The following is a 19,736-nucleotide window of genomic DNA, read 5'->3' as shown; positions in this document are numbered from 1 at the left end:
AACCCAGCTGCAGTTACTGAAGGGTTTTTTGGACATGTAGGGTAGCAATAGCAGGGCACTGTGCCAGAAGCATCTGTGACCAAAGCTGGGCTGACACAGAACCTTATTTGTGTGTTTATTCTGTGCTTTCTAACATAAAGCTGCTCCTGTGAAAGAAGTTTTGTCCACGTTTTGGTGATGTGGGAATTGCGTCAAAGGCTGCAACAAATACGAGACAAATAAATGAAATGCTTCATTTATCAGTAATTCAGCAAACCTGCATCATTCCTGTGCTTCAAGGGTTACAAGTCAAGCAGTTTTTAGCAGGCTGCTAATCTGCTGTGCTTGCTCTATAGTTATAGTTGCTTGCTGTCCCAGGAGTTTCCAGCAAATGCTCATACAATCTGATTAACATGGTTCACATACAAAGGGCGCTGGCCTGGGGACTACCACGTCTCATTAATGGAAATGAATTTTTCATGCCATGGCTGCTATGTCTCTGTGTTAAGACTTTTCATTTCTTTTTCCAATTCTGTCTCTTTTCTGTATTGTATTTTTTTTTAAGCAAAAATGTCTGTATGAATTTTAACAACTGGTTATATTACAGGTCTGAGAGTTTTTATTTTTGCATACTGATGCTATTTTTACTAAGAAACAGATGTATTGGCAGCAGAGGAAAGAAAGGGAGTGCAGTGGCATACATTTGTGTTTATATTGAACCCTTTAGCTCTGATTGAATGCTTGATGAGTTCAGCTTAAGAATGAGGTGACTTGATCTGTACTTGGCAGCAGTCCTGCTTTGTGTGGGAGGTTGGAGCAGGTGACCCTGTGAGGTCCCTGCCAGCCAACATTTTCATGATTCTGTGAATTGTCAACTTTTCAGAGTAACTTTCCAGAATTAATTCCAGTATTGTAATTGATGTATCATCCCATTTTTAAAGAGGCTGTAACAAGTTCTGCTATGACATGAATATGGACATGTTCTGGTTTATAGCTGAAAGCAGGGACAGAAGGTTTAGTCTTCTCCTAGCACTGTTCCTTGGGGTATTTTGGATTAATGGTGCTTTTAAAAGAAAATTGGAGAGGAAGCAATTGTACATATTAAGCCAGTAAGCAAAGTATGCTCTGTGACTGATCATCCACCACTGCTTTCCTGTGGCATATGTTATTTAACATTTTTTGCTGTCAGCAGATTGTCATTTTCTGATTGCCGTTACTTTGTTGAAAGGTCCCAAACATCACTGACTGTCGTGTCCAGGGTGTGTACCTGTGCCTCCAGCATCTCCCAGGATCATCAGCCCACATTTATCTGATGGTATAGAGCTGAATTAGCAGAAACCATCAGCCCTTCTGTTGATGCACTGTTCCCACTTTAGCAGGGAATTGCTGCAATACCTCTAAGCATCAGTTACATGGTTTATAGCCTTCTTCAGCTCAGTGTGCTAAGCTATATGTTTCTTGAATATGTCCTCTTTGTTCTTGTCATAATGCACACTTTGCTTCTCTTCAACTGCTAATGCCTCTAAATCAAAAGTTCTACAGCATCAACAATTTAAGCTGTAATAGCTATGCACAACCCTGGCCAAATATAAAGAAGGTTTATGAGAAGTTTTCCTCTACAGTCACTGATCTGGTTTTCTTAGATTATAAGGTGTGTATCATGCTCTTCTCTAAGTGGTCAAGAAGTGTTATGGTTGCTTTTTAAGAAATTATTCCTTGAGAAATATGTATAGACTAACAGTATTAATAAGCTCAGTCTACTGGCAGTCTGTGATAAGTTGTGCATAGATGGAAGTTTGACTGTCAACCTGAGTGTGTCAAAAATGACCAGATCAGGCTGAGACTGAAAATTAAGGTAGTCTTTAGGATAATGGACTTATCCAGTTTATTTCTTGCAATGCCCTCATCTCCATACAGCAGAGCAAGGCTGAGAGATGTCCCTAAATAATGATTGGGAGACCATCAGAGAGAGGCTGAAGATTAAACCACAGGCTAAGCAGCTGTGTCTGTTCTCCCAAGGATGTGGTCACGCTTGGGTAGGACTTGGCTGAAAACATCATCAGATCTGGCTGCTTTTGTGGCTCAGTTCCACAAGGGCTTAAGTGAGAGTGTGAAATTCTTCTGGAGAGCTACTGACAGCACATACATTGCTGATATGTGAATCTCTACGTGTAGATGTAGTTCATCACAGATCTTAAACCTGTGGCAGAACTGCCAGAAGATGGGTGTGCAGAAGAAATGCAGAAAGAAGAAGGGGTGCTTCCTGTAATTTTTATCCTCAGGAATCCACTGAGGATTCCTTTGTTGACCTGAACTAACACATCTCAGATTTTCTTTGTAAGAGAAATCATAAGCTCATTTCAGCGTGTAGACATTGGCGGACTCAGGATGCTGAATGTCACACCATATTGACTATGTGTGAAAAAACATGTTCTGATAAATTCACAGGAATTGTACACCATGCAAAATTACACCTCCAGGCAGACTCAAATGACCAAACTCTGACATTTCTCAAACTTGACAGCTTATTTCAGAGGAGATTTAGGAAAAAAAAGGTCAAAGGACACCAAACATATTACTGCTCTACTCTGCCTATAGCTATAGCAACACTAAATCTTCTGATATTACATCTTGGGGCAAATGAAGGCTTTCTCATTTAGGCCCTAGAAGCAGGAGTAAATAAGGCTTAGGAAGAACAGCTGGGGGAGATGGTGTTTGGAGAAAAGGAGGCTTAGGGGAGACCTTATCTTCTCTACAGCTTCCTGAAAGGAGACTCAGCCAGGTGGGGTCGGTCTTTTCTCTCAGGCAACAAGTGGTGAGACAGGAAGAATTAATTGGCTTTAAGCTGCACCAGAGAGGGTTTAGATTGGATGCAAGGAATCTTTCTGCACTGAAAGCCGTGGCACAGCTGCCCAGGGCAGTGGTGGAGTCACCACCCCTGGATGTATTTAAAACCTGTGTGACTGTGGCACTTGGGGACACGGTGTAGAGGTGGCCTTGGCAGTGCTGGGTGAATGGCCGGAGTGAGTGACCTTAAAGGTCTTTTCCAATGTACCCAAGGTTGTGATTCTGACACTGTATGGATCATACGCAGGGTTGTCACAGCCTGATGGCTCCAGCAACGTCCCCTGGCCTTGCCAGGAGCAGTCTCGGGGCTGATGATGCTCTGAATTGCATCCTGTCAGGAGCCTGGGCTGTCCCTGCGCCTCACAGGTGTGCAGGGGACACCAGTGTGCTTTACAAACACGGGCTCATCTCAGGTTGCCATGGCAACACCACTCCGTGTACTTGAGCTTTAACATTTGAGAGTTCACCCAGAAAATAAATTTGGCGTGATTATGAAGTACACTTGCTTGTTTTCTGAATTCTTTGGATACAGATCGTTGGAAAGAGCAGAAAAGTATGTTATTGCCTCACTGTTTTCTGCCATAAACCATGCACAGAATCATTAAAGCTGTCATCTATCAAAATATAGTAAAATTCCAATAAAGCTAAATTGTAAATGTTGCCATCTTCAGCTCCATAATATATTATTTTAAGGGCTCCCTGTCATTGTTGAACTTGATAAAACTGAGTAAAACCCCACTGAGCAAGAAATGAGAAAAAAATCTAGAAAATGTAGTCTTGAAGTAAGGATTTAATTTTTTTATACAAGTACTGACCTATTTTTCTACAGCAAGTTGGAATAGCACAGGATGGTGACAGCAGGAACATTTTCATGTGTGTCTATCAGTATTTTGAATATATCATTTAAAGTCTGGTTTTATCAAAAAAATTACTCTTGACATGAGACATTAGGGCTTCATATTTCCTCTGTATCTCTCATTTCCATGTGAAATATTGCTAATAGGAAGATTAGGAAGATTTGTCTTCTGTAACCAGCTAAGTCTGAGAAATTGATCCCAAACTCTGAAAACTGGAGCACTTGGAACAGATTGCATGCAAAGAGTGTGGAGTTTCCTTCACTGGAGATGCCCCAGAACCATCTGGGTGCAATCTTGTGCTGTGTCCTCTGGGGTGACCCTGCTGGGGCAGCAAGGTTGGACCAGTTTTAGATAAAATTGTATCCCAAAAGGTCCAGAGTCATCAGCTTGTTTGTGGGTTGTGGTTTCTTTTTTTGGTTGGTTTAGTTTGGTTGTTTTTCTTTCCCTTAAACAGAATGTGTTAATATTTTCACTGCAAGGTTTTTCACTGATTGTTTAAAATCAGGAATGGAGTTGATGCCTATGATGAGGCCACATTCCTGTTTTTCTTGTTTGTAGCTCATCCATAAAAGTGACCTTTTGAGTTTGGTTTTCTTTTGTTTGTTTTTGTTGTTAGTTGGCTGGTTTGTTATGATGGGGTTTTTTGTGTTTTTTTTCCTTCTGGTTTGTGGTTTTTTTCATTCTTTCCAAGATATGGGTTGAAACCACACAGTATTTTGCAATGTTGCTTTGCATCTTTTGAAGTATAGCAGACTTCCACTAGCACATTTTATTACAATGTAGTAGCTTGTAAATGTACAGTTTCCAAATTTTCAAAGTTAAAATTATTTAATTTTTAAAATAATAATTTAAATAGGATTGACTGTAATTAAAGAGAAAAAAAGTTTGAAAAATATCAAAGTGAAATGTTCCCAATCTAAAGATGGGCAACGTAAAAATTTCCGAAGCAGAAATGAGTCATATAAAATTAACTTTCTTAAGAACTGCTATGGCCTGTTAGTGCAGCTATTGCTGTCAGCATTTTCAAGTTAAACACCATTCACAATGATTTTCTTTCACATCAAATTCAACTATAAGCTTAAATGCAAATGCCCCAATAATAGTTTTTGTCCTGGTAAAGCTTTGTATTTTATTTCTTTCAGAGGCAATTATAATGTCTGGGAGAATGAAATGAAAAGTATATTATTGATAAAACCTTGAAGTTGGAAAAACATATCTGTGCAGGCAGACTGGGTATCAGGTTAGTGTACAGGGAGTCTTTGTGAGGAAAAATGGGAAAAGGGAAAGACTGACATTTTGGAAGAAGAGCTTTGGGTGGGATGGGCTGGAGCTCAGGCGGGGTTTTGTGTAGGTAAATGGTGGGAATGTGGTTTGGGCAGGAGGTGTGCAATTGAACAGAGATGTGGGACAGAATTTCTTCCCCTTACACCCAGTTTAAGAACAAAGTGTAAACACACATACACAACACATCCCAGCTAGCCCTGGAAGTCCTGATTGTCCATCTACTTCTTGGCTTTTAGAAACAATGAAATCCTACTCAATGCCCTTCTCAAGGAGAAAGATCTGAATGTTGATTGCAGTGGAAAAATGAGTGATTAATTCATGAACTAAGAAACTGGAGAGTGTGTCTTCTCTCTCCTTGTTTGGCGTTGTCTTCCTGATGTTTGCAAATGAGCAAAAAGGAGTGAACAGTGAGAGAACTGAGCTGTTCCCACCCTAATGGGAGAAGAGAGCTGTCCTGGAAGCAAAGCAAAGGCAGCAGCACAGCACATCCCACAAGGAATGCACAGGCTCTACCAGAGCCATTTATAGTGATCTGATTACACCACAGTATTAATAAACCCCCTCGGCAGACTCTGCATCTATCACAGGTGCTGTTAGCTCCTATAAAGTCAGTAAATATATCTTGAGTTTTGTTTCAGGCAAATACGTGTTTGTAAACTAAACATGTTTGAGAATGGGAAAAATCTGTGTTAGTAATACATGCCCAGCATATTAGAGACCAGCTAAGGCTGCCTTTTGTTACCTGGTCTACTGTGGAAGAAGGAGCTTTCTGCAATCTTTCTGTGAGTCCCAGAAATTCAGAGATTTTAAAAAGGCAGCAGGCAAATATATCCATGTACCTGTGCACATCTGGATGGCCCAGGATATTACAGCTCAGGTGCTGATGCATTTGTTTGTAGGCAGATTAATTCCTGTTGCAGCTGGGCATCATCCTGCACAAGTCTTATCAATCAGGGTGCACCACAGCCCCTGTTCCTGTCATGTGCTCATCCTTTGTGGTGATATCAATGGTATCTTGGTCCACATGGCTGTGTTATAATGAAGTCAATGAGAGATTTTGAAGAGGTTAGATACTCTATCATTTATCTGTGCCAAAAAGGACTTAATAATGAAGAGACAACTTTAGATTCAACTTAGCTGTGTTTTACAGACCTTTCTCCAGTCTGATCTCTCTGTTGTTTCTGCTACAACACTGCTCAGTCTTTCAGGTTGCACTCATCTTCCGTGAAATGTGAACAACTGGTGAGTTTTGTCATTTGTTTTTATCTGCTGGCTCTATGCAGTGACAAGGTCCTTAACTGTCCTGCTGCAACTGAACTGCTTGCCAAGCCCATATCCCAAAGGTGAGGGAAGGGAGAAATCATTACTGCACAGAATTAAGGCAGCGGTGATGGAAATATCACATTATTATTTTTGAATTACAGAGCAGTGTAACATTGCTGTTGACAAGGACATAATAATCTCTTCTGCAAACAAGTTTTGTCAGGGATTTATAACTCTGAAGAAATTTGTCTAGGCCTGAAATTTGGCATCGTGTCATTTAACAAAGTACTAATTTGTTGTCATACATACTTCTAAGCCTTGCAAGTGTAGAGGGTGTTGAGCTCCATGATAAGCACAGCTGTTGGCCCTTTAAACAGGTGATATTCCATCTACTTTGGGGTTTCCCAGGCACAAAAAGATTACAAGGACTTAGAGGAAAAGCACTCCATATAGAAGATATTGAGAAGAAAATAAAAAGGAAAGACCCCTTCATAATGAGATGATACAACAGCCCTGGAATTTTTGATTTATGACTGTACAAAGAGGCCCCAATGCCTTTAGAAGCATTCCTGGGTGAATTTTGCCTTTTCAGTGGCCTGAGAAGGGCTCTCTGTGGGCAGCCCATTAACACTTGCCAACACTTCCTGCTGGGCATGAGCCTGCTAATTGTCTCAGCTATTTATGAGCTGCATTTAACAACTACAGCACCAGTCACAAACAATTTACAGTGCTATGCTCATATTGCTTTTTCCTTGTTGGTTTCATAAAATGTTCATGTAAACTCACTTTCCTGTTATGGAGGTATTGGAGGGTGACCTCTTAATGAAGATCATATTCTATAGTTTCCAAAAGCTTTGCTGGTAAGGGATTGAAGCAGGGAAAGTTGTCAAGAAAAGTTTCTGGTGGTTCCATAACAAGATGTTCCTATCAGGCAGGATGTAAATGTGTTATTTTTAAGGTCAAAGCACAGGCAGAGAGTTTTGAAATGGGCTCGTTAAGGCAACAACAATCTGATAAAGCTGACTCTCCTGATTTCTTGTGTGTAGTTAATTGAAAGGATATTCAGCTTTGGTTTGATACCTCTCTATAAACATTCTCCCCACAAATCAGTGGAAGTATAGAAATGTACATCAGCTTTATTGGTCATCAGCTTGGCTCTGTCCAGTATTCCAGAGTTTATGATCCCCTTTGCTGTCCCTATAGAGTGGCTTTAAAGCTCACTTGGTGCATATTCAGACTTCTGGCATTTTGCAGTTACTCTTTTATCTTCATAATAAAGCATGTATTTAACAACAATTAAATGTTGAAACAGCTTGCTGGCAGATGGGGTGAATTTTCTATCTCCTGAAGTTTTCAAAAATGTCTTTCAAAAATATGTTCATTTTATGGTCTGTGTTATAGAGAAGTCTGAACTAAAGTATTGTAGTGTTTTTTTCTTGACTTCATTTTTTCCTGTATTTCTATTGTCTTTTTCTTTCACAATTCACTATTACTGTGAATATGTAGTGTTTTCTTTCTCCTTGCAGTTCCAAGCCAAAACTACATTTAATAAATAATGTTTAAGTTCTGCCTACTTCCCTAACTAGCTAAATATCAAATACTAAATAGAACAGGTAATACAAATTGGATGGCACAAATGATCTGTGCCTTAAGAACCAGGAGACCCTTTGTAAAATTACTTTTGGAATGGTTAAATGTAGTGCAGGCCCTGATCTCAGATACTTCAAGGTGAGTTGTGCTGGGTCCATAGAGTGGAACAATGAGCTTAGAAATATTAGTGGGAAAAGTGAATTTAACAACTGCAGCTACTCTTGCATTCTTTGCATTCTTTAACTAAAGGACGTGTGTTGCTAATAAGATCCCATACTCCAAAGACTGGTCTCAAATATAAAACTGAATTGAATATTGATTTTTTTATTTTAGGTCATTTAGCTGCTTGCGTGTTTGTTGGTTTGTTTGTTTTTTGTTTTTTTTCCTGAAGTGAGGAAACTGGTTTTGGTGCTCCGAATGAAAATTGAATTGCTGAGATGTTAAGCTGTGGAAAGGGGTTACTACTCATTTGCATAATAACCATTTCAAGAAATTTCATATGAATTTTTATTATGCATTTATATGTAGATTTAAATAACCTTTATTAATACACTCCATTGAACAATAACACAATTTTTTTCGTATCATAAATACAGGGAAAACTTAACTACCACAGATAGGCAATGGTCAACATTTATAAGCTCAGCAAGATTAATATTTGCCATGAAACTCCATCTGAAAAACTTCCTTAATTCTGGTTTATGGCTAGTACTGTAGTAATCTGCCAAGGGTTTACCTATTTGCCTAAACCAGTTTGTTAAATGACTTCAGAATTCTAGAGCCAAAATTACCTGTTTATGAAATGCAGTGATGATTTGCTTTGCTTTAAAGGACAAAACATCAGTCTTTAATTTCTAATAAAAAGCGATATTAAGTGGAGTTGGAAAGATGAGGTTGTTGGGCAGGTGATATTACCTAGCAATGATCTCTGTCACTGATGGTTTGCAAGTTAATCCTTCCACTAACAGAAGAGGAGACAGAGTGAAAGGGCAGATAAATAGCTTGAAAATGAGTTATCTCAATTTTCCAAAGAATATTAATACATGGTTTGATGTCCCCTTGGCGCTTGGCAGGGAGCTCAGTGCAGCAGGCATCCTTTCTGGGGCTGGCATTATTACATATCTTCCTGAACAACCTGGATGGAGAGGCAGAGTGCTCCCTTGGGAGATCTCCAGGTCATTCACAACCATGGGGATTGTGAAGTTCAGAGGATTTTTCACAAACCTGAGGGCTGGGCTAACAAACTCCACAGAGAGCAGCCACAGCAGCTTTGCAGGTGTTGGACTTTACAGCCATTTGTGGACTCTGCTGGAATTTAAAGACTAAATTTTCAGTCGTTATTTAAATAAATTGTGCAGGCTTTCATGCTAATTTAGGAGGCTTTAGCTCAGCTCACTCTAAACTCTGTTGCTCCCACATCCTCTGGAAGGGTTTGGGCTGCAGGGGGAGAATTGATTTGCAAAGGGACTGGGATGGTGACTTGGAACATGTGGGGTCTCTTGGCTGTTCCCTGGCTGCCTGACAGTTATAGGTGAGGGATATTTATATGGCTGTAGGGGGAAAATAGGCGCTGTAAATTGGTATTGTATAGAGGCAGATAGCCTTTCAGGGGACAATAGGCTGTTTCATTATATTGGAGCTTGCAAGCAGTTTGCTCTCTTCAGAGAGCTTCAAAAAGCTGAATTCCACTTTGCCATTACAGTGGGTTCCTCTGTTATGTGGTAATGTTATTTGGAGGTGAATCTTAGGGAGTGAAAACGCCTGAAAATATAAAAATGGAGTGGTAATGTAGTGTTGTAGGTGTCAGTCTAGTGTTCATCACTATGAGAGGTTTCATATCTTTATCTTCATTTTATTCTAATTGAGAAGTGAGTCTGATGTTTGAAAAGCCCTAAATTACAGATGCTTATGTGTTGAAATGGCTATTGTCAGAGTGTGGGGGAAAAGGCACCCTGTTGTTGCAGTCTGTCAAAGATGATTTGTTGAAAATTGACTTTGAGTGTTTGTACTGGAGGTCAGAGTTCCCTGTAGAGGGCTTCTACTTCATAGAAATATCTAGAAGTGCCACAGTTATGCCTTGCTATTAAAAGAATTATTTTGTTACAAATACTTACCTGGAAATGCTTTTGATTCATTAAAATGGGAAAAATAAGTGGAGCAAAACAGCTGGGACAATTTCTAAGTAAATTCATCAGTCATTCCAGAACTATGCATTTAAAATACCTATAAATAATAGAATGCTCCATCTAAATGGAAGCCTTTTATTGATATGTAAGTACAGTGTCACCCTGAAGTTTCTTTTTTAATTTATCATTTCCATGTGTTTAGAATCAGATCAGGCAATTCATATTATTTCCAGCTTTTCAACTTTATTTTAGCAGCATTATTTTGTATGGTGTGTGAAATGAAATTGTTGCACACAGTTGCTAAGCTTTAAAATTACTTTCAGGTAACAAATAATTGTTTTGGAAACTCTGAGCCTTCACTCAATTTTTTAATATTATCTTGAGGACTGACAAAATAATTGGATAATTTCAGTGCTTTGCCATTGGCACTTTTAAATTCCTTTTATTCATATTGTTACAATATATTTCCCATGATGATGTTTATGGGACTGCTGATCTGACAAAAGAGAGGACAGTGGAAATGGGGAGAATGAAATACTGAGAACCCAGTTTTTGGGCTTTATTATCTGTTTCATTCTTTCAGGTTTACAAAGAATAAATAAATTATTTAGGTGTGCGTACAGAAACAAACATTTCGGTTTTAAATTTTGTTTTAATAGATAAAAAGATGGCCTATCACAAAGTGAATGCAGACCAGAGAGCACAGGGGCACTCTCCATACCTGGACAACGATGAGCTCCAAGCCACAGCGTTGGACCTGGAGTGGGACATGGAGAAAGAGCTGGAGGAGCCTGGCTTTGACCATTTCCGACTGGACAGCGCAGCCCAGCACCACCTGGGCAACTCACAGAGCCCTGACCTCGACCTGGAGCCCATCCAGCCTTCCTCTTCCCCAAAGGGGAGATTCCAGAGGCTCCAGGAAGACCCTGACTACATCTCCCACTACACCAGACAGGCGCCAAAGAGCAACCGCTGCAGCTTTTTTCGAATACTGAAAGTATTTTGCACTGCTTTGATTTTATTTATTTTTGGAGTTGTGATAGGATATTATGCACGCAAGAAATGCCCTTCTCCCCCAACATCTCAAGAACCAAATAATCCTCAGATCTACCATGAAATTCTCAAGGAAATCAAAGCTGAAAATATTCAACGGATTTACAGGTACGTACCTTGGCAGGTTTTTTGTCTAAATGCTCTCAGGTGCCACTGTTAAGTCTTCACCAGATTTTTTTAATGTGGAATCTTACTTACAAACCCTGACTTTTTTTTTAATGTTCAATTTTATAATGACACTTGGGAGATGTTCATAAGCGTGTACAAAATTCATTTTTTAATAATGCAAATTTGTGCTAATCATAATATGTTTTGCTTTATTAATGTTCTATTGCTAAATATATTATTATCTTTAATGTAAATGAATTGAAAAACACAGATAATTCAAATTGAATGAAAATACAGACAATAGAGCAGCTGTCCTAGATCCAGCTGAGTTCCAAATAACACTATTGAAAAGCAAGGTTGATATGATGTTTTGTAATATTTGGTGCTTTAAAAAAATCCCTATCTAATTTTTATCACAAAAGTGAACTCTGGTTTTTTTTGTTTTTTTTTTTCCTCTATATGGTAAATTAAACCTTTATTCTCTATGGGTTTAGGATGGAAAAATTGACCTTTGCACTCTGAAAGATGGTGATTTGTTTTTGTTGTTTTTTTTTCTTTATTACCTGTTTTAAGAATGTAAGTTTTTTTTAAAATACCTGGGTTTGATTTTATTAGTTTTTCAATGTGGAGCCCTTTCACTTCTTTGACAGTCTATATAACATGTTTGTGTCAGAGTATAATCACTTTTCTGTAACAGTGAGTGTGGAAGAAAATAGGTTTTCCTGCCAACTTTTGAAAGTTACTTCTATATGGGGAGGAGAGATGAGCTTATTTTTGGCTTCTGGAATGCACAGTTCCTTTTTCATGATAAAGGTAATGAATTGCAGATTTTTTGATCATTATCAATTCAGAAGCATCAGAACTCCCATACCTGAAGTTAGAAAAGATTGTTGTCATGGTCATCCAAAGAGATGTTACTGAGTAGATCAGAAATACACCAGAAGTAACCACATTGGTGTTCTAATAATATTTGTATTTTATCATAATTACTTAGCCAAGTCTTAAATCCCATGGGTAATAGCATGTTTTGAGCCAACACTGTTTTTAAATGCAAGAGAAAAAATAAATGAGAAGGGTTTCATGTCAGTTTTCATGTACTGAACTGATTCTACTTCATACAAATCTAATTATTTTTACAATGGGAAAGGGTTTAGGTCATGAAAAATGTTGATTTTTTAATGTAAGAAGATAATTTCTTTGCCTTTCAGAGAGTAAATAGAACTGAGTTCTGTCATTAGGTTTCGTCACAACTAAAGTATTGGAGTGAGCTAAGCCTCAAGATTGGGTATTACACAAATTACAGCAAATTGCTGACATGTCTGTCAGACTTAGGATAATACTTCAGTGTTTGGGGACTGGGAATCTCTTGCCATTCTACTGTTTCAAAGGGTGGTTTAAAACCATTCCTTTTCAAACCCTTTATCAGTTGACAAATGATTTCAGCTTGCTATTAAGACACTAGTGAGAATCTGGATTTTGGGTAAAATGAATTATATAAATACTTTGAAACTTAAAAAACTTCACTAGTTGCCATCCTGTAACATAATTTTTAATACTTGTTTGGGGTTTTTTTACCTATTTAATAGTATGAATTCAGTAAAAGCCGTCAAATATTAATTCAGCTACCTATCAATTCTGTATATGAATATATAATCAATGCTTTTAGTATGCTGTATTACCCACATGGTTTTCCTAACCCAGCATTTTGGTCTGAGACAGCTTTTATCCTGTGTTGTGTTCATTGCTATCCCTCAACATCTGTTTAGCCAGAGTCAGAGGGACTGCAATGAAACGTGTGTGTGTGGGAATAAAATTGGGAGGACGATGGGAATAAAAATTGGGGAAAAATTGGGAAAAAATAGGGAAAGAATTGGGGAGAATTGGGGGAAAATGGGAATAAAATGGGAGAAAAAAGAGGGGAAAATTCCCTTATGTGGACTTTGCCCTACCCACAATTTCCTTATTTGGGTGTAGCCCCGCCCATATTTCCTTATTTGGGATTTAGCCATGCCCACATTCCCTTATTTGAGATTTAGCCTCACCCACTTTTCCTTATTTGGGAAAAAGAAGAATAAAATAAGAGGAAAATGGGAATAAAATTGGGAGGAAAATGGGAATAAAAATTGGGAAAAAATCGGAAATAAAATTGGGAAAAAATTTGAATGAAATGATGAAAATATAGGAATAAATTTGTGGGGGGGATATGAGGGAAAATTTGGGAAAAGATGGGATTTTTGGCGGGAAGAAAATGGATTTTTCTGAGAAAAAAGGAGTTTCTGGATGGGTAGAATGTGGAAAAAGTTGGGGGAAAACTGGGAAAAAATGGGGCAAATTTTGTAAGAAACAGGGAAAATATTGAGGAAAAATGAGGGGGAAAATGGGGGGAAATTGGAATAAAATGCAAAGAATTTGGGGGGGGGAAATGGAGAAAAAATAACATATGTTGCTGGGGTAAAAGGAAAAAAAAAAAAAGCCCAAACCTGACAAAATCAATATATGTTATTTGAAAACTTCCTTCAATAAAATACTTTGAGTTACGAGGAATAAGTGGCAGCTGCTTAGCTTGCAATTTCTAAATGTTACTGAGCATGACATTAATTTAATTTTCGTTGTTTACTCCTTAGATCAGGCTCAGATGGTATGGGAGTTTGCCAACAGTCCTGTGAAGGAATTAGGAGGGAAAAATCCAAACTGTTTAAGAGGCACAGAAATGCCAGTCATGGTGCTGGAGCAGACATCACCTTAATGTGCTTGAAGGTCTGGGGTGGGAGCTTTCAGTTGGGGTGAAATCTGTTTGTGGTGGATGAAGCTTTGAGGATTTAATCCTTTGCGCTTCTAAAGAGGTGGCAGAAGTGCTCCAGGGAACTTGTGTTGGGTTTGTTTGGATTAGGACTGGATTCTCTGTGAGTTGAATGAAGCCTGACAATCCCTGTTAGGAGTCAAAGTGGTTGAGTCTCCGTCCCTGGAGGGATTTAAACGATGTGTAGATGTGGCATTTAGGAACATGATTTAGTTACCTTGCCACTCAGCTGCTGGCTTAATGGTTGGACTCAATCTTAGAGGTGTTCATGTTTCCAATTTAAACATTTCTGAGATGGTGTAGGATATCTGCAGTTTGTGTTCATGGGTTGCTGAACTGGGATATTAAGGAGGCTCCTCCACTGGAGGCTCCTCCTGGTGGGCTCCTCTTTTGTCAGTGCCATCCTGGCTGTCTGCATCATCCCAGCCCCATGTTAAGGTTGTTTGGTGAGGTTTTTTTGTTTGGTTGGTTGGTTTTGTTTTGTTTTGGTTTTGTTTTTTTCCGCAGCAGACATACTAGAAATCATTAGATAAGAAAACTCAGTGTGTTGGCTTTTATTCCTTCAACTTTGCACCTTGTTCCCTTTGAAATGGGAATGCTGCAGGATTTCTGTGCAATTCAGCACAGTTGTAATTACTGGTTTTTGGCCAAGTTGCTTAATCAATGGTACAGCCTAAATCAACATTATCTCTGTGAGCCTTTTTGGACACCTCTCCCCACCCCCTGTGAGGAGCTGCTTGCATTGTTCACAATAAAAGGCAGAAATCAGTTCATTCCTGATGTTTCAGAGGTTTCAAGATGAGTTGTCAGAGGTGCCTGAAGAGGAAAAGTAATTGCCACAAGAAAAATGAAGAGCTTTTCCTCACCTAGCATGCCACATTTTAAACTGGGACAAAAAAGAAAAAATGGACCAATATTCTTAACAGGATTCAAACAATTCAAGAGTTTAAATACTACATTTGTTCAGATATATATTTTTGAAGATAAACAATCTGCTCCACAGTACAGGCAGATTCAGATCTGGTAAAATCACACTCGATTCTGCAGACATCTCTGGGCTGATGGGAATCCAGTAATTACATCTGTTTGTGCCATGAGTGTAACTTTTCACAGTGCTCTTATGGAAGACATATGACAAAATTTAAGTTCAAGGTAGGTGTAACTTGTCTCCAGAAGGCCTTCAGGGTGGGTATGAAAAGGACATAAATCCTACATCCAAAAGAGGAGGAAGTTGAGACACAGAATCTACTTTTTTAAAATGACACTCAGATTTCTGCTATCACTTAAGTGCTTTTGAAAATTCAATGCTTTTTTCCTTTCTCGCTCTGTATGATGTATATAAAGTATTTCAATTTAATTGCTCCAAAACCAAATCAAAATGAAACAATCTTTTTTTATTTGGAAAATGTGGGGCTATCATAATTTTTAGGAGGTATTAATTTTGGGTCTGGCTTCTGTAAATTAAATGGGTAAACAAAGATTGGTGTTGAATAGTAAGAATAAAAGAAAGAGGCAGTTGTGTTGATGCCAGTGATAACACTGGCTGTGCATTATTTATCAGATTAGCTGATTGCTCTTGTATTTTTAAAATTCTTGTAGCCTTATTGAGCTTTACTCATAATTTCTTTCCAAAATTGTACATCTTGGCTGATATCAGATCCACAGGTTTTTTAGATAATCTTCCCATGATTAAAACTGGGATGGGGGCACAGAGGGAAGCATCTTTGCTTTGCTCTCCAGCCAGTCTACAGAGAAGCTCCTACATTTCAACTCTGCTTTTCATCCTGTGTATTCTCACTCAAATGCTCCCTTCACTATCATGTTTTCCCCCCTGGAGCAACAGGGAGGTTTAAATCCCTTCATAATACATCCAGTTGTAACTAACTGTCCTTCAGAGGCATATCTGTTCCTTATTCCAGCTGGTGATATCACCTGCAGGATCTCCCAAATCCATCTCTGGCAAGAATTGATTTGTCACTGGTGCCTGCTGCCATCCATAACTTCAGCTTAATTCTTCAAAGGGCTTTGGGAAGAGCAGGCAGCAGCTGCTCTCCTGTGTGTCATGGCCAAGGAATAAAAGTGCCAGTGCAGTGAGAAAAGGACTTTCACTTGGGTTTTTTTTCTCTTTTTTTTTTCTAAGTGAAGTGAGAAGCTTCCGTATCCAAGTGTTTCTTGTTCCCTGATCAGTTGTAATCAGTGATGTTAAAACCTTGGGGCTTCAAATCTTTTTCCCAGGTAAAGCCTGTGAAATACATACCTGAGGAGCAGAGAGAGCCTGGAACTTCTAGGATAATTGGAGTTTTGGAGACTTGGACTAAATGAAATTTACAGGCTGGTGCTTGGTGAATTGCCTTTTTCCAGGAATGAGGGATCCCTGCAGGAGCAGAACCTCCTTGGGAAGGCTGTGAGGAAAGGGGTGCTCTGGTCACTGCTTCCCTGGGTAGAGACACATTTAGTGCCCACTCCTATTAACAGCTACAGCTAATTAACAGCTACAACCTCTCCATGGCTGCTGGGAGCAGTGACCTAGCCTAGCTCACTTCACTCATGACCAGTTTTGTCCCCTGTACACAAATTTTGGTTTTTGTCACACCAACAGCTGAAAAGAACATTGAAAAAAAGGAATGGGAACTTATCCTGTTTCCTCCTGGATATCAGTTTCAGGTATTTCTTGTGTTGCTATCAAAAATGCAAGCATTCAATCTAGTTAGGCTCACTCTGAAGCCAGGCCTGCTTCGTCTTTGGGAATGGATGTTGGTGCATTCCCAGGTAACCAGGAGCTGAGTGATCTCCCTAGATCCATTTAATTCCCACTGTGGAATCACTTGGGACTCTCTTCATTCACATGATAATTTTGGATGTGTATTTATAAAGTACAAAGTCCTTTTTGAAAGGAGATGAGAGTAATATCAGACAAGGGAAAGTTCCCACTTTTTCCCCTGCCACCTCCCCATTGAAGAATGGCTCTGGGAACATGGGGAGGTGGCTTTTGTGGAAGAAAGATGCCCTGTGTGACCCAAGTGCTATCTGTGGAACAGAGACTTGATAAATTTAGGCTTCAGATACCCACTTATGTCAAGTATGATTTCTTTTTAAACCAAAAAATAGGTTATATTTGTACTTCAGAGGTGTTAATAGAAAGGCTTGTCTGTTTTATAGTTTTCCTTGGTTTCATTATTTTAAAAATTTTATTTCTTTTTCTTTAGATGAAAAAAGGATACAATATATAGATATAATGCATGAGAAGGATGTGTAAGTTTGAGCCTGTTAGGGTCAGCTACAGCATAAGCTTATAATATTCCTTTTCCTTTTTGAAGAAATGTCTTAGGTTATGGTTTACTTATATTGAAAGGACGTGTTTCAAGTCCACCTTGTGTTTTCACTGAGAAAAATTTTTGTTTTCTGTTGATTTTTTTTTTTAACAGTATCCATCAAAATATATCGATTTTTAGATGTTTGATTTGGGAAATAATATACAGTAAAATCTGATTTTTTGTATTGTAACTGTATCCTTTGTAAATTAAGTACATAGTGTTGCCTAAAGTAATTTTCCTAAACAATGCATGTTTGATTTCCTAAGCAATTAGTGTGATATGTTAATGAATTAGAATCAATAAACTATATTATGCCACATCAGCATAATAAGTAAAGTCCCTTGATAAATTTACTGTCTGTCACAGCTTAGATGAATGGCATTAGTCCTGCTGCTGTACAGTGCCTCATGTTTTCCATGAGAAAGTGAGACTGGTTTTTGGTAGGCTATAAAGTATAAATGAATTTTGCTCTGATCACTTATTTTTTAATTGCATAATCTTACTAATTTTAAAGATTACCTTGCTGGAATTGCCTCAGAGTTCCTCACAAGAGGAGTGTAGTTAGGGTTTAGAGAGAGAACCAATTTCCATGGCCATTAGCTATGAGCTGCTTTACCATCACTGCCTAAAGTGTGGGGCAATTTAGTCCCAATTAGAACAGCAATTCTGAGTGGTGACAAGTGCTGCTTTCCCTAATAGATGATGAAATGAGCTGTGCCAACGTGGCTCAGGGAATAATTTGCTTTTTGAAGGTCTGGCATTCCACATTCCTGCCTGTTTGAGGTAACAGGGGATGGAGGAGGGCCTGATGATGCCTTGGATCCTTCTGTCAGCTGGGCTGCCCTGGGACATCTTGCTCTCCCCTTTGTCTGGAGGTGTCTGGTGCTGTTTGATGCTCAGATTTTCAAGGGAGCATTTCTGTTTCAGGGACAATCTGGAATGGATGATGAAACATCTATGGATTTTAAAAATCCATCCATTTTAAGAAACTTTTGGTGAGTGATAGGCTCTGTACTTGACTTTACCTGAAAGACAGAAATACTTGACTGGAGATTTCTGAGCAGCTCTGACACTAATGCTGGCTAAAAGGCAGCATTTAGAAGCTAAAAAGTTATTTATGTTGCCATCTATCATTTTTATAGATTGAACCAAGCCACATTTTTCCTAACAGAAAGAACCTGAAGGAATAAAAGCCACACAGCCTGCTGAGATGACAACCAGTTTTCTTTGTAGGCCAGGTGCTTCCATTTGGTAAATACCACAGAGTGAAGAAATTGAACAAAGTTGTCTTTCATTGTCCAGTCCTTGAAATTCAGTTCAAGGAGGATCAGCAATTTTGGCTGGAGGTCCCAGGGATGTGTTTATAACAATACTGAGGAACAAACCTTGCAGAACCCCCATAACAATTGAATAGTGACCCATGGACTGCCTGAACAATGCAGGGGCTTCTCCTGTCTCTGCTCTGAACTCCCCAGCGTTACTGTGTGCTCTGAGGGTGGATTTGTCCTCAGAGGAGATGGTGGCAGAGGGCATTCAGAGAATCCCTGCAGTTCCTGAGGCACCAAGCCCTGGCAGGTTGCTGTTTAGGATGCATCTCTCATCAGCACGGTGTGAGACTGAACTCCATGGGTACTCCTGAGCTCCAGCCTTTCAGTGGGATCTGCAGTTCCGTGGCAGGCACTGCAACAATAAGCAATTAGTTTCCTGCCTCTACACATAAATCAAATTAACAAAGCCCCGAGGGGAAGGAGTTTTCTCAGCCCTTTCTTGGAGGTGCTTTGACAAGCAGTTCCCTGCCATCAGCACCTATGACAGCTATTTGCTGGAAGCCTGATAAGCCAGACTGTTGCTGAATTTAACTAACTGCAATTTGCTGTACTGCATTAAGTTACTGTTCATGCAGAATTTGTAACTGAAGGTTGCTGGGGAACATTGCTCAGGATCGATCAGGGATAATGAAATTGATATTGTCTGAATAATAATCAATTTTAATGGTGGTATTCTGCAGTAGTCTTGTGTTAAGGGGCTTCTATTCTCAGTTCAATTCTCTTTGAAAGCTGATGAGTTTCTGGAATGAAACAAATATGGATTGCATTGCAAAGTTGAGGCTTTCCCTGGCAATATTGGAACTTGTGGAGTGTAAGACTTTTCAAAATTAAAGAAGTTGGCTTTTTTTAATTTCTACAGTACTGTTCATGGACAAGAAGTTTAATAATGCCTCCTGCTAATTTCTCTCAGTCTCAGTTATGGGTGATCTTTAAATATACATTTTCAAGTCTCATCCTTCATAAAGGCTGGTGTTTCCTTTCTCATCTTTCAGGTAAGCTAATGTAGCCTTTGGACATATCCAGTTGCCACAAATTTACGTATGTTCCTGAACAAGTTAAAATACCAACTCATACTCTTCTTAGTTTATGAGTGTTTCTTCAAGGCTGAAATGGCTGTAATTTTCCAGTAAGATGGAATTTTCTCTTTCCACTCTTTTTTTCCTTTCTAGGGAAACATGAAAGTTGAA

General features: G+C 39.0%; 1 protein-coding gene across 8 annotated transcripts in view; it reads left to right on the top strand.

The window, feature by feature from the left end:
- The window catches only part of NAALADL2 (N-acetylated alpha-linked acidic dipeptidase like 2), a 399,226-nt gene that overhangs the window by 170,431 nt on the left and 209,059 nt on the right, over positions 1–19,736 (top strand). For all 8 annotated transcript variants that reach the window (XM_074547421.1, XM_074547422.1, XM_026792086.2 and 5 more), the window contains one exon: positions 10,606–11,107. In XM_074547421.1, the coding sequence (XP_074403522.1) occupies positions 10,614–11,107 (494 nt within the window). In that variant the 5' untranslated portion in view covers positions 10,606–10,613. The remainder of the gene's footprint in view (positions 1–10,605; positions 11,108–19,736) is intronic.

This window comes from Zonotrichia albicollis, chromosome 9 (assembly GCF_047830755.1).
Source record: "Zonotrichia albicollis isolate bZonAlb1 chromosome 9, bZonAlb1.hap1, whole genome shotgun sequence".
NCBI classification, from domain to species: Eukaryota; Metazoa; Chordata; class Aves; order Passeriformes; family Passerellidae; genus Zonotrichia; species Zonotrichia albicollis.
This window is presented reverse-complemented; position numbering and strand designations above follow the sequence as displayed.